General features: G+C 56.0%; 1 protein-coding gene across 1 annotated transcript; it reads left to right on the top strand.

Moving 5' to 3' along the window:
* The first annotated feature begins 17 nt into the window (after nucleotides 1–17).
* Nucleotides 18–14,738, top strand: CCT7 (chaperonin containing TCP1 subunit 7). Its single transcript, XM_074540731.1, has 12 exons — nucleotides 18–178; nucleotides 1,712–1,865; nucleotides 3,268–3,374; nucleotides 4,084–4,209; nucleotides 5,165–5,217; nucleotides 6,692–6,863; nucleotides 7,826–7,990; nucleotides 8,767–8,955; nucleotides 9,440–9,537; nucleotides 10,178–10,310; nucleotides 11,604–11,810; nucleotides 13,833–14,738. The coding sequence occupies exons 1-12, from the start codon at nucleotides 173–175 to the stop codon at nucleotides 14,061–14,063; spliced, it is 1,641 nt and encodes a 546-aa protein (XP_074396832.1). The 5' UTR covers nucleotides 18–172; the 3' UTR covers nucleotides 14,064–14,738.
* Nucleotides 14,739–14,856: the final 118 nt, after the last annotated feature.

A 14,856-nucleotide genomic window follows, 5' to 3' on the forward strand; every position in this document is an offset into this window, starting at 1 on the left:
CAGCTCGCTGTCACCGCGGCGCTCGCTGCCAAATAGTGATCCTTCCCATATCCGCACGGTGCGCACCCTCTTCCTTCCCTGCCACATTGTGATCCCTCCCCCGGCCCGCCCCCGGGAAGGTTCTGGGCGTGCGCGGTGCATTGTGGGGGGCCGGGAGAGAGCAGCCGCCGCGATGATGGTGAGTGATCCGCGCCATCCGCCGCCATCCGCTGCTGTCCCTGCGTCCCGCCGCTCTGCCCGGGCCGGGGCGCTCCCGCCGGGCCCCAGGGAGCGCCTGTGGCGGGGCCGCGGCGGGCCGGGCCGCGCGGATGGAGCCGCCCCGGCGCGCAGGCCTGGCGGTACCCGGGCAGTGCCGCGCCCGCTGGATCCGGAGCCGGGCTGCGCTGGCTGCAGGGACGGGAGCGGGCAGCCCCGAGCTCCATCCCGCTCCGGAGCCTCCCCCCCGCCCGGTCCTGCCCCCGCAGCCCCCTCCGGCTCCAGCCCCGCGGTGATGCGGGAGGTGTGTCCAGCCTGGTTTCCCCGGGGACAGACGGGTCCTTTTCCCTTGGGGTTCCTGCTCTGCTGGGTGTGGAGGAAAGCTGTGCGTTTGCTTCCATAGAATCTTTCTGGGTTTCAGGGATCGCAGGATAGTCAGGGCTGGATATCACTCAGCTCTACCCCCTGCCCAGGCAGGGTCACCTGGAGCAGGTGGCACAGGAATGTCTCTAGGTGGGTTTGGGATGTCTCTGAGGGCGACACTCCAGGCCCTCCCTGTGCAGCTGTCCTAGGGCTCTGTCCCCATGGCAAGAAGTTCTTCCTCGTGTTGAGGTGGAACTTCCTGTGTTTTAATTTATGTCCTGATATTGGGCATCACCAAAAAGAGTCTGGCACCAACCTCTTGGCACTGCCTCGGAAAGATGTCTATGGGTTGATGGGAACCCTCTCAGCCTTCCCTTCTGCAGCCTAAGCAGGCCCAGCTCCTCCTAGGAGGGATGCTGCAGATCCCAAGGATGTTCTTTGTGCCCATCACTGCACCCAGATGCTCCAGAGCCCAAGGATGTTCTTTTTGCCCATCACTGAACCCTCTGCAGTAGCTCCTTTTCTTGTGCCTGTGCCCCTCAGTGCACCAAGCACAGTTCAGTTCTGCTCTGTGCCTCCCGGCAGCTGTTCTGTGCCAGTGCATCCCAAATTTGGGCAGTGTTTGGGCTTTGCCTGAGCTCTGCCTGTGAGATGGGTGCAGCACTCATGGGATCGTTTGGGTTGGAAGGGACCTTAAATCCCATCCAGTGCCACCCCTGCCATGGCAAGGACACCTCCCACTGTCCAGGCTGCTCCATCCCCAATGTCCAATCTGGCCTTGGGCACTGCCAGGGATGCAGGGGCAGCCACAGCTGCTCTGTTGCTTCCACCGCCCAGATTTGTTTGGTTTCTCAGTGTCTCTGTAGTTCCTGCACGCTCTGTCTCCTCCAGGCCACAGCCTCAGTGGTTCTGCCCCAAATAACCCCCGTTGTTTTTGGGACAGTCCCTGTGTGTCCCTGAGCCTGTGGTGGAGCAGTTGTGAGTTCCCAGTGCTGTGGGAGCAGTGGAAAGCAGCAGGGTGGTGTGGGGCAGAGGAATTACACCGAGGCTGTATTTTTGGCCTTGTTCCTGCACTCTCCTGTCTTGTGGGCTGTCAGGAGTCCTCTGTGGGTCCCTGGGCTCAGGCTAACAGCTTTGCTGTGCTCCCCTGCAGCCAACACCGGTTATCCTGCTGAAGGAGGGCACGGACACCTCGCAGGGCATCCCACAGCTGGTCAGCAACATCAATGCCTGCCAGGTGATCGCCGAGGCCGTGCGCACCACGCTGGGCCCGCGCGGCATGGACAAGCTCATCGTGGATGACAGGGGTGGGTACGGTGTGTGTGCTGGGCACCACTGAGCCTGGCTGGACCCTCTGGGGCATCCAAACCCATCTGGGGCAGCCCCAGCAGCCTCAGCCCCTGCCAGGCTTGGCTCTCACAGCCAAGTGAGACTGTCACTCTTGGTGTCACTAGAACACCTTGGTGTCCCCTGTAGGAGGCAGGAGGATTGCCAGTCCAGCCTGAGGATTCCCTGATTGCTCTCCTGAGGAGATGCAGAGTCAGGGGGTTAGTGCCTTGTGAAGGCTGCCCTAGGACAGAGACCAGACAGAGTTAAAGAATAAAGTAGGGATTTATTAAAAGGATCTCCTCAATGGATGCACCCTGGGCAGCACAAGAGCCCAGCCAGGCCTGCACCCAAGGTGAACCAAAATGAACCCAAGATGAACCAAAATATCCCAAATGAACCCAGGATGAACCAAAATGGCCCCAAAATGCACGAGTGCTCCCAGGATTACTCCCTTTGATCAGTTCTGCTCCATTTACATCTTTGCATTGTCCCATTCCAGCTTTAGCCCAGGTAGTCCCACCCTGCTTGTTTTTCTCTCTCCAGCCCCACGGTGTTTGTGCTCTTGGGCCTGAGATTTGGATCATTTGTCCTTGGTGCCCAGCTGGAGCAGGAATTGTTTTGTCACTATCCCATAATATGGAGCTCAGACCCACATACTAAAGCAGCGCAGAATCTGAAAAATAGAAAAGCTAAACCTGAGGCATCAGTTGGATGCATCCAGTGTAAGTCTGTGCCAGACAGGAGAAGCAGAGAGGCTTGAAACTTGCTTCAGGCATTTTTGGTCATCTCTATTTTTAAATGAGGCTCATGATACCTGTGGAGTTACTCAGCAGTTGTGGCTGAGTGTGAGGTCAGTGGATGTTCCTGGGTTGATTTTTAATCTTTTTTTTTTGGAGAATGATTTAAGAGATGAGCTTTGCCATCACTCTGAAAAGACTTGTATGAAGTCACCAAACTCATTATTTATTATTTTTTTGCTGAAGGGTGGAGTGAAAAGGCTTAGTATTGTCTTTAAATAGTTTTTTCAGATAGGAACTGTAATAAATCCTTGTTCAAAAAGATAATTTGATTTAAATTTCTCCTATGATAACCAATATGATTTCTAGGCTCTTTGTTCATGAGAGTCTCAGATTAGAACATGGTTTTATCTGTCTGGGGAGGCCTTTGAGAAAAGGGAAGTGAATTCCAAACCTTTGTTGGTGTGGAAAGTTGTTCTGTGCTCAGACTGACTTCACTGAACCTGCTCCACGAATGGGCTGACAGGACTTAGTTCTGGTGGAGCAGAGGAACCTGCTGGGATCTCCTGAGAGCCCCCAGAGACAGGGCTTGCCCCTGTTGGTTTAAAGCTGCTTTTAACTTCCTTTTCTCCATGACCCCCAGGCAAAGCCACCATCTCCAACGACGGGGCCACCATCCTGAAGCTGCTGGACGTCGTGCACCCGGCCGCCAAGACCTTGGTGGACATTGCCAAATCCCAGGATGCCGAGGTGGGAGGGGAGCCTGCCTGTGCCTGGGGGTGAACAGGGAGCAGCCCCAGTGCCACTGCTGCCCTGGCTCAGTGTCAGCTCTGGGAATTGCTCTGGGAGTGCTGGGGCTTGTTCTGCCTGCTCTGGAGCCAGGCTGGCAGAGCTGGGAATGCTCCCCTGGAGAAGGGAAAAATCCAGGGAGTCCTCAGAGTCCCTGAAGGGGCTCCAGGAGTGCTGCAGAGGGACTGGGGACAAGGCCTGCAGGGACAGGAGCCAGGGAATGGCTGCCACTGGGAAAGGGGAGATTGGGCTGGGATCTTGGCAAGGAATTGCTGTCTGGGAGGGTGGGCAGGGGCTGGGCTGGAATTCCCAGATTTGCTGTGGCTGCCCCTGGATCCCTGGCAGTGCCCCAGGGCAGGTTGAATGGGGCTTGGAGCCACCTGGGATGGCAGAAGGTGTCCCTGCCCATGGCAGGTGGTGGCACTGGATGGGCTTTGAGGTCCCTTACCACCCAGACCACTCTGAATCACTGAGGAATTCAGCCACAAATCTGTGAGCAGGGAAAATCCTGAGCTCTGGTTTCCCTGGAAGCTCTGGAGTGGTTTTGCAGCTGCTCTCAGGTGGTGGCATGGCGTGGGGGTGGCACGGTGTGAGAGTGACACAGCATGGAAGTGGCACAGCATGAGGATGTCACAGTGTGGGGGTGACACAGTGTCCCCTGTCCCTGCAGGTGGGTGATGGCACCACATCTGTGACCCTGCTGGCAGCTGAGTTCCTGAAGCAGGTGAAGCCCTACGTGGAGGAGGGGCTCCATCCCCAGATCATCATCCGCGCCTTCCGCACGGCCACGCAGCTGGTGAGGCACAGGGACCACTGCTCCCTGGGGACAGCAGGGCCTGCCCCAGGGCCAGGGACACCCTGCCAGGGACAGCCCACTGGGGAATGGGTGTGGGTGTGATGGCGATCACAGGGGTCCCAGGATGAGGGAAGAGATGAGGATCTGACTCCATGTTTCAGAAGGCTTGATTTATTATTATATATATTATACTAAAACTATACTAAAAGAATAGAAGAAAGGATTTCATCAGAAGGTTAGCTAAGAAAAAGAAAGAATGATAACAAAGGTTTGTGTCTCAGACAGAGAGTCCAAGCCAGCTGACTGTGATTGGCCATTAATTAGAAACAAGCACATGAGACCAATCACAGATGCACCTGTTGCATTCCACAGCAACAGATAATCAATGTTTACATTTTGTTCCTGAGGCTTCTCAGCTTCTCAGGAGGAAAAATCCTAAGGAAAGGATTTTTCAGAAAGTGTGTCTGTGACAGCGTGGGGAGTGCCAGCAGCCATGTCCTGCTGCCCCCTGCCAGCAGCACTGCCCCTGCTGTGCCAGGCCTGCTGTTAGCAGTCCCTGCCTCTGGAGTGCTCTCTCTTCCTTTGGGTTTTTCCCCAAGGAATAAATGTCAAAACTCATTTCCCATTCCCCTGCTCCTTCTGTTCTCTGCTGCTTCTTAGTAACCTGTGTGTTTCCTGGAGCCTGTTGGTCCCATTAAGCTGATTTTTGGAGGTTCACTTCTCAATAGCCCTTTGATTCCCAGGGTCTCTGCTGAAGACAGAAGCAGCAGAGCAGCTCTGAGCCTCCTCCCCCTCCTCAGATATTGGTGTATTCCTTGGAATTATTGTACTGGCAGGGGTGGAATAATTAAACACTTGGAGCTTCAGTGACGTTGGTGCAGAGAACAAAAGATAAAACACAAAAAGAGAGAGGTTGGAGCATAAATCATTAATCCAGCTGTTGCCTTTTTGCCAGGCTGTGAACAAGATCAAAGACATTGCTGTCTCTGTGAAGAAAGAGGATAAAGAGTAAGTTTTCCTTAGAGGTGACCTGGTTGTGCTCTGGGCTCTGACTGCTCTGAGGGTGCTCCTGCATTCTGTGGCTCTGGCTGACATCTCCTGGCACCTGCAGCCCCACCAGGGTTTATTCCCAGTTTCCCTGGATTTCCCTGCTCCTGCAGGGGCAGTGCTGTGCTCCCACCTGGCTGCAGGGATGATGTAGGGCAGTGTCTCCCAGTGCTCATGGAGGAAGCTGGGCACCAAAATAAGTGGCCTGATTTCTTTTTTGCTGCTGTGGAGTCTTGGAGCTCTTGCTGCAGTCAGTGGCAGTGTTAAATCTCAGCATTCCCTGAGGATCAGATCCCCTTTTAGCTGTCACACAGCAAGGCAGATAGCTCATAGCAGTGATCCCTTCAGCTGAGGTGAGAATACTGGAGTTCCTTTTCTCCCTGGATTTTAAGCTCTTGTCCACTTGACCTTGCTGATACCTGCAGTTAATTGGAAGTATTTCAACTTCATAAGCATCTCGAATAAACCAAAATGGGTTATCCAAACCAAATTCTAAAAAAATGCTGGAAAAAAACCCCAAATCTGGTCCTGTGATGGGAAATAGAGTGGTTCCCATGGGGGGACAAACAGAGCCTGGCAGCTGGATCCACATCTCCCTGGTGTCTCTGTGTCACCTACTGCTACACGTGTATTACCTGAGTTAGTACTTCAGGGAATGTGGACCCTGCCTTTGGAGAGTTTCAGGAACATTTTCCTGCCTTGTGATGAAGGAAAGCACCTGCTATTGTCTGATTTTAGGTGCATAAAAGTCAGTCAGCTTTGTCAGTGCTGGGCTGATGCTTGAGCTCTAGGAGACTGGGATTTGTCAGTCTGGGATTTGTGCCTCGTTCTCCCCATGGACAGGAGGGAGCTGATCTTTGCCTCTGGCAGAGAGGATTTTCGGCCCCTCATGACAAGACAGACCATGAGGGGCTGGAGCGTGACCAGGGCAGGGAACAGAGCTGGGAAGGGGCTGCAGAATCCCTGAGGGAGCTGGGAAGGGGCTGCACAATCCCTGAGGGAGCTGGAAATGGGCTGGAGAATCCCTGAGGGAGCTGGGAAGGGGCTGCACAATCCCTGAGGGAGCTGGGCAGGGGCTCAGCCTGGAGCAAAGGAGGCTCAGGGGGCCCTTGTGGCTCTGCACAGCTCCTGCCAGGAGGGGAACAGGGACAGGAGCAGAGGGAACGGCCTCAGGGGAGCTCAGGGTGGGCATTGGGACATTCCTCATGGAAAGGGCAGGGCTGGAGTCCCCATCTCTGGGGGATTTCAAAGCCCTGTGGATGTGGCACTTAGGGACATGGGGCAGTGATGGCCTTGGCTGTGCTGGACTGAATGATCTTAAAGTTATTTTCCAACCAAAGCTGTGATTAACAAAGCCACATACGGTGTTTGGGGCTTGTGAAAAGGTCTGGCAGGTGACCAAACCTTTGTTTTTCCTTTCCTTCCGTTCCTGCAGTGAGCAGAGGAGTCTCCTGGAGAAGTGTGCAGCCACAGCCCTGAGCTCCAAGCTCATCTCCCAGAGCAAGGAGTTTTTCTCCAAGATGGTTGTAGATGCTGTGATGATGTTGGATGACTTGTTGCAGCTCAAGATGATTGGGATAAAGAAGGTGCAAGGAGGAGCTCTGGAAGTAAGTGCTGGAGCCTTCCTGAAAGGGTGGGAGACAGAGATCCCAGCTCTGGTGGTGCCTTGCCTCTAGCAGAAGTGCAGCCTAGCTTGACAGTGCTGCTGGGGAATTCCCGAAGTGGAGCAAAGCTGCTGGTGTGAGAAGGAAACTCAGCAGGGTTTCTTTTCCATAGGTAGGGTTTCTGGTTTTTGAGCTAAATACACTCCTCACCTCACTGCAGCAAAAGTTGTAACTGATGAAATTCCATCTATCTCTCCACAAATAATTTTTTTTTTGTGGGAAGTCTTTGTTACTTCTGGATCCAAAAGTCCTGGTTGCATGTAGGATTACTGAGATGGGAAGAATGCAAGGCAAACCTCATGAAGCTGATTTAGTGGTGGGCAGGGCAGGTGGGATGTGTGGTTTATGCTTCAGTGCTGGAGAAACTGTTGTGTCTGGGACTGCACTTGGATATGTGGTAGGGAATTGTACATAACCCCTGTTTGGAGGGAGATTCAGATCCTGATTTCTTCACCCAGGAAATCAAAGAGCTTATGCCTGGGAATGGTGTTGGCCAGGGCTGTCCTGCTGCAGAAAATCCAGGAAGTGATGGTGGAGCTTGGAAAGACAAACCAGAGCAAAAACCAGCCCCCATTGGGGCTGTGGATGAGAGATATCCAAAAGTTGAAAGGGGAGGAATGGGAAAGAGATCAGGGAGAGAACTGATGGCTGCATTCATTGATCTTCAGGTTGTGTGGGGAGTTTTTGGCTGTGGAGTTTTGAGGGGTAGAGAGGAAGCTGCTTTTGTGAGCTGAAAGAAATGCTTGTTGCTTATTTCCTCTAAAAGTGGGTTAATCAAAGGAGACAGTGCAGGGAAGGCTTTGTAAATGAGGCCTCTGGAAGCAGGGAGTGTCCTGTGGGAGTTGTTATTAACCCTGTGCAGGAAGCCTTGGGGGCTGAGCCTGAGGCAAATCCCTGTGTTCCAGGACTCACAGCTGGTGGCTGGAGTTGCCTTTAAGAAAACCTTCTCCTATGCTGGCTTTGAGATGCAGCCCAAGAAGTACCAGTCCCCCAAAATCGCCCTGCTCAACGTGGAGCTGGAGCTCAAGGCTGAGAAGGACAACGCTGAGGTCAGAGTCAACACTGTGGAGGTAAGAGCTCCCCTGGCCTGCTTCCTCCTCCTGTCACACCTCGGGCTGCTCATCCCCTGGGAGGGGTGAGATGGGAGGGCTGGAGCCAGGCTGGAGAGCTGGGAATGCTCCCCTGGAGAAGGGAAAACTCCAGGGACTCCTCAGAGTCCCTGGAGGGGCTCCAGGAAAGCTGGAGAGGGACTGGGGACAAGGCCTGCAGGGACAGGAGCCAGGGAATGGCTGCCACTGGGAAAGGGGAGATTGGGCTGGGATCTTGGCAAGGAATTGCTGGCTGGGAGGGTGGGCAGGGGCTGGGCTGGAATTCCCAGATTTGCTGTGGCTGCCCCATCACTGGGAGTGTCCAAGGTGAGTTTAGATGGGGCTTGGAGCCACCTGGGATAGTGGAAGGTGTCCATGCCCATGGCAGGTGGTGGCACTGGATGGCTTTTCAAAGGTCCCTTCCCACCCAAACCATTCCATGATAAATGAGTTTGCCTTTGCCCATCCTTCACCTTTGCAAACACCTGGTGGGCTGTGCTGCCCAGGGTCCAGCAGGCTGGGAAGCCCAGCAGGGTCAGGACACGTTGCTGAGCTGTCCCTGTGCCCCAGCTCTGGGTGATTGCCTTGGGCCTTGCAGGGCCAGCTGACCCAGCTTGCCTGCAGAGCTGCAGGAGCTCCTGGGGCTGCAGCAGCCATTGGGCAGTGCCATGGGACAGGGCCCTCCCTCGTGACTCTGTGCCAGGGCTGCACGTGGGGCATCCCTGGCACTGGAACACCCGCCCCCTGTCCTCCTCCAGGACTACCAGGCCATCGTGGATGCAGAGTGGAACATCCTGTATGACAAACTGGACAAAATCCACAAGTCAGGAGCCAAGGTGGTGCTGTCTAAGCTGGCCATTGGGGACGTGGCCACGCAGTACTTCGCAGACAGGGACATGTTCTGTGCCGGCCGTGTCCCCGAGGAGGACCTCAAGAGGACCATGATGGTGAGCTCCCCTGGCTGAGGACAGCCTTTGGAAAGTTCTGGCACCCCAGGCTGGGCATTCCCAAACTGCTCTCACTGCTCCTCACAGGGGTTTGAAAGGACAAGGCTGTTCTTGTGGGGTAAACACTCACACTCTGGCAGCCTGGTGTTACATATAAACATCTGATCAGTGCATCAGTAGAGATTTATTTTCCTGTGTTTTTCCCTGTTCCATCATGAGTGGGTTTTTTTCCTGAGCTTTCTTTGTGTATCTCCTGGACTCTGGAGCCTGTGAGTCAGCACCTTGAAGCTGCATAAACTTATTTTGCTCTTGAGGGTTGGCCTGGATCCATGAGAGGGGAAGGAGGGAGCAGGGTTTTCCTGAATCTGCAGGATGGGTTTGCACCAGCTCAGCATCTGGGCTGTCCCTGAAGAGTGGATCCTGCTGGGAGGTTGGTGTGGGCTGTCAGCAGTGCTAATTCCACGTTTGTCCCCATTCCCTGCAGGCCTGTGGGGGATCCATCCAGACCAGTGTCAATGCCCTGTCGGATGATGTACTGGGCCGCTGTGAGCTCTTTGAGGAGACCCAGATTGGGGGAGAGAGGTAAAAACACCAGCTGCAAACCTGTGATGCTGTGCAAGCCCTCTCATAGCAGGTGGAAAGTTGGGGTCAAAGCATTGGCAGGGTCAACATCTCTCAAGCTGTTGAGATGAAAACAAGGTTGCTAAAAAATGTGTATTTTATTGTAGCCAGAAGCTGCTTTATGAAGCTGGGGGAGGGGGCAGGAGCAAGATTTCATTGAGATCCTACCTCTTGTAAAAGCTTTTAAAAACACATGTTTATTCTGCAGTGCCTTGTAAAAAGCACAGTGGTACTGTCACATTTGTAATGGAAAACCACCACATTTTGGGGTTGATTGTGGCACTTCTGTGATGTTCCAGCTTGACCCTTCCCTGTCAGTGCAGGAGAAGCTGGGGATGGTACCCTGGGGTCCTTCCAGTCCTGTCTGGGGCTGGCTGCTGCCCTCTGTGCTCCTGCCAAGAGCAAACTGGGAGCACCAGTTCAGTGTGAGCCCCTGGCAGCAGGAAGAGAACGGATTTTCCTGGATTATCTGGAACGTCACCTCTGTGTTCCCTGGCCCTGCTCCTCCTTGGTCCCTTGGGGCTGTGAGAGGGACAGGGCTGCGGGGCTGGCTCTGTCCCACAATGCAGCAGCTTCTCCATGCCCACCCTCCCTGTGGCAGGTACAACTTTTTCACGGGCTGCCCCAAGGCCAAGACGTGCACCATCATCCTGCGCGGGGGCGCCGAGCAGTTCATGGAGGAGACCGAGCGCTCCCTGCACGACGCCATCATGATTGTCAGGAGGGCCATCAAGGTGAGCCTGGCCCCTGCCCTGCCCTCCCTGCACACCTCACACACACAGAGCAGGGCTTGCTCAGGGCTCTGCACAGGGAGCACATCCCGTGGAGTCACTGGAGTGCAGTTCCTTGGCTGGCTCAGCATGGCTCTGGCAGTGTTTGCAGCTGCTCTCCAGGCACGCCTGGGTTCTGCCTGCACTTCTGGGCAGCTGTGCCTCCTGCTTGCTCCATTCTCCACCTTAAAGGGAGCAGGCTTCTGGCTGCACTGGGTGGAGCTTCAGGAGCTGGAACAGCAGATTGATGGAACATGCGTGTCCATGCCCATAGACTCACTTGCCCCTCTCTTGGTGCTCAGTCTGAGAGCATGACAGTCCCATGGCTCTGAGGGCAGGCTGGGGACACCAAGAGAAGTCCAAGGCCTCTCTGGATGTGTGAGGGTGACACTGCCAAGCTGTGGATATTTCTGGGTTACACAAAAAATGTGTTGCTGTAGGAAGGGTTTCTGGTTAAAAGCAGCTCTGAGGCTGCATGTCCTGAGGGGCTGGGGAGAAGCATGTCAGGAGTTTTGGAGCTGTTGCTTTTAGAAAGAACGTCCTGATCTTTCTCTTGTAAAAACAGCAAGGTGCTGCTGCCAATAGCTTTAGTTTTGGACACTTAATGCAAGTGAGGTTGGGAGTTGGGAGTGAGCTGCCATCCCTCCCTTTGAGGGTAGTGTCCCCAAACCTCCCTTTGTCCTGTGCACAGCTGGGCTGAGCTGCTGCACCTGCCACTGGAGGTTCTTGGTGTGTCCCTGCTGCTGCTGGCACACAGTCTCAGGGACAGCAGCACCAGGGCTGTGGGCTGGCAGGGCTGTGCATTGCCATGGGCAGTCAGAGCTATGGATTGCTGTGGGCTGGCAGGGCTGGGGCTGGCAGGGCTGTGGGTTGCCATGGGCTGGCGGAACTGTGGATTGCCATGCCTGCAGGGCTGTGCATTGCCATGGGCTGTGCATTGCTGGGAGCCTGCAGGACTGTGCATTGCTCTGAGCCTGCAGGGCTGTGCCTTGCTAGGAGCTGCCAGGGCTGTGCATTGCCATGGGCTGACAGGGCTGTGCATTGCCATAGGCTGGCAGGACTGTGCGTTGCTGTGGGCTAGCAGGGCTGTGCATTGCCAGGAGCATGCAGGGCTGTGTGTTGCTGGGAGCCTGCAGGGCTGTGGATTGCTCTGAGCTGGAAGGGCTGTGCACTGCCATGAGCTGTGCATTGCCAGGAGCCTGCAGGGCTGTGCAGAGCCCTGACAGAGCCCTGTGCTGTGCCTGTCCCTCCCTGCAGAACGACTCGGTGGTGGCGGGCGGCGGCGCCATCGAGATGGAGCTCTCCAAGTTCCTGCGGGATTACTCGCGCACCATCCCGGGCAAGCAGCAGCTGCTGATCGGCGCCTACGCCAAGGCCCTGGAGATCATCCCCCGGCAGCTGTGCGACAACGCCGGCTTCGACGCCACCAACATCCTCAACAAGCTGCGCGCCAAGCACGCCCAGGTACGGCTGGGGCCTGCCTGTACAGACAGGTGGCTGCTGGGGACGGCAGGGGCCGCCCCTGAATGGAAAATGGAAACCCTCTCCCTCTAAATTATTATAATTTTAAAATTATGTGGTTCTCAGGCGAAGATATGGCAATAGGAATAACAGTTCTTTGCTAGGAAAATTAAAGATGCAAATGCAGTAGTACCAAACAACCCTGACAGAGTCAGGAATGGACCTGCTCCCTGTGTGTCAGGGTGGTGCCCCAGCCCCATCCCATGGGGGCTCAGCCCTCCTGCAGTGCCAGCTGTGGCTCTGCTGCAGCAGGGATCCTGCACAAGGGGGGAGTTTTCCTCTGCAGCTCCAGGGCTGCTGCAGATGGGCCTGGGCTCCCTCTGGCAATGCAGGGCAGCAGAAAGCTGCTCCTCTGACAATGCAGTGGGCAAAGGCTGCTGGGGTATCCCAAACCTCAGATTGGATCCAGGTAGGAATGCTTGGCTCCTCCCCTGGGCGGAGCATCTCCCCATGGGATGGTGGAATTTGATCAGCCCTGCAGGGACGCTCACTGGCCATGAACAGAAGATAATTAATAATTAATGGCCCATTAACAGACGTTATTTCCCGGAGGGAGGGTTGGTTGTGGAATAGATAAAGGAAATTGCCCAATGAGCAGCAGATACCTGCCCCGCCTCTGACAGGTGGCAATAGAATACACACCAGCTGCATCTTTCAGCCTCAGACACCCTGGCATCTCAGTGTGTGTGTGTGGTTCCTTTGTCCCCAGTTCCCTCCTGGAGCCTGTCAGAGCTGGTGTAGCTCAGCTGAGCCTGTGTTGGAGCCGTGTCCCCTTTGATTAAGCATCGTGTTTGTTTCACATCAGGTGTGGGCCTGGCACAGGTGGCTATAAATGGAAAGGAGCTGATTTCCCTTTGATCCCAGCTGTCAGGTGACTTCCTGAGCTGGGAGTTCTGATTTGCTCCTTGAAAACTCATCACTTGTCAGGAAGGAGCTGCTGTGTTAAACATTTAAGGAAGCAGAGTGCAGGAGCTGGCTGAGCTGAGCATTTTACACAGGAGCTGCAGGCTGAAGATCTTGTGGAGATCCCAGCTCCAGGGCTTGGAGGTTGTCCCTTGGGTTCTGTCACTCCCAGCAGTTTCACCCTGCTGCTGGGGTGGGGCTTGGAGGGTGCCCCAAAATGAGGGTGCAGAACCAGGCAGTGAGGCAGCAGCAGAGGGGAGTCGGGCCTGGGAGGCTCCTGCAGCTTCATGGCAGGGCTGCCCAGGGAGGTTTGGAGTCCCCATCCCTGGAGGTGTCCAGGGAAGGGCTGGAGGTGGCACTCAGCGCTCTGGGCTGGGGACAGGGTGAGGACGGGGCACAGCTGGGACTGGATGGTTTGGGGGGGCTTTTCCAGCCTTGGTGACTCTGTGATCCCAAACTGGAAGGAGCCTCCTCTTCATGAGGCACTGCTGGCACTGGTGGCTGAAAGCAAAGACTGATCAGCTTGGATTTCTTGTGTTTTCCTCACAGTGGAAACATGAGGGAGGCTCCAGCCTCTCCCTTCACCTTTGCCTGGCCCAAGTCCCACCCAGCCCCATGACCAGTCCCTGTCCCCTCTGTCCCCTCTGTCCCCGCTGCCCTCTCAGAGTGGGATGGGTCTCTGTCCCTCAGGGCAGGATATGGCACTGATCCCTGTTCCCTCTGTCCCTCAGCAGGATATGGCACTGATCGCTGTCCCTCAGAGTGGAATCTGGCACCGATCCCTGTCCCTCTGTCTCTCAGAGCAGGATGTGGCACTGATCTCTGTCCCTCTGTCCCCAGAGCAGGCTGTGCTACTGATCTGTCCCTCTTCCCTCAGGCCAGGATGTGGCACTGATCCCTGTCCCTCAGAGAGGGATGTGGCACTGATCCCCGTCCTTGTGTCCCTCAGAGCAGCCTTTGTCACTGACCTGTCCCTCTGTCTGTCTGTCCCCAGGGCGGGATGTGGCACTGATCCTGTCCCCCAGAGCAGGCTGTGGCACTGACCTGTCCCTCTGTCCCCAGGGCGGGATGTGGTACGGCGTGGACGTGACCAACGAGGACATCGCTGACAATTTCCAGGCGTGCGTGTGGGAGCCGGCCGTGGTGCGCATCAATGCTCTGACGGCCGCCTCGGAGGCCGCGTGCCTCATCGTGTCCGTGGACGAGACCATCCGCAACCCGCGCTCCAGCGTGGAGCCTGCTGGGCCTGCTGGTGCCCGTGGCCGTGCCCGCGCCCGGCCCCACAACCACTGAGAGCTCCTGGAAACCTGGGGGAACCAGCAGCTGCTCCTTCTCCTGCTGAGAGCTCCTGGAAACCTGTGGGGATCGACAGCTGCTCCTGCCCTGGCCAAGGGCTGGCAGCCCCACAGCCACTGAGGGCCCCTAGAAACCCACTGGGATGAGCAGCTGCTCCTTCCCTGTCCAGGGCTGGCAGCCCCATGGGCACTGAGCAGCTGCTTCTTCCCTGGCCAAGGGTGACAGCCCCACAGCCACTGAGAGCTGGAAACCCACGGGGATCAGCAGCTGCTCTGCCCCTGCAGAGAGCTGCCAGCCCCACAGCCACTGAGAGCTCCTGGAAACGTGCGGGGATCGATGGCTGCTCCTGCCCCTGCAGAGAGCTGCCAGCCCTGGGCTGGGGGCGGTCACAGGCAGCTGCAGCCCTGGAGCTGCCCTGCCTGGCACTGCCTCACTGGCCTGGGCATTCCCTCGGGAGCCTTCCCTCCTCAGGACCTTTCCTTCCCCAGGCTCCTTCTCTCCTGAGGACCCTTCACTCCCTGGGGACCCTTCCCTCCTCAGGAGCATTCCCTCCCCCGGGCTGGAGCCAGCACAGGCAGGCTCTGGGGCCTATTTATACTGGTTTGTGTTTTGTTCTGCTGGGCAGTTTGAAGCCAGGCTCCACCACAATAAAACGAGTTGGTCTCAGTGGCACTTGGTCTTGGCCTCTTCTCTGCTTCATTCCACATGGGGAGGCCTCAGGGCTAGGGTTAGAAATGAACCTTTCAGGCTGGTTTTGGCCCATTTCAAAGCAGGTGCTGTGCTGCAGAGA

The sequence above is a fragment of the Zonotrichia albicollis genome, chromosome 5, assembly GCF_047830755.1.
Source record: "Zonotrichia albicollis isolate bZonAlb1 chromosome 5, bZonAlb1.hap1, whole genome shotgun sequence".
NCBI classification, from domain to species: domain Eukaryota; kingdom Metazoa; phylum Chordata; class Aves; order Passeriformes; family Passerellidae; genus Zonotrichia; species Zonotrichia albicollis.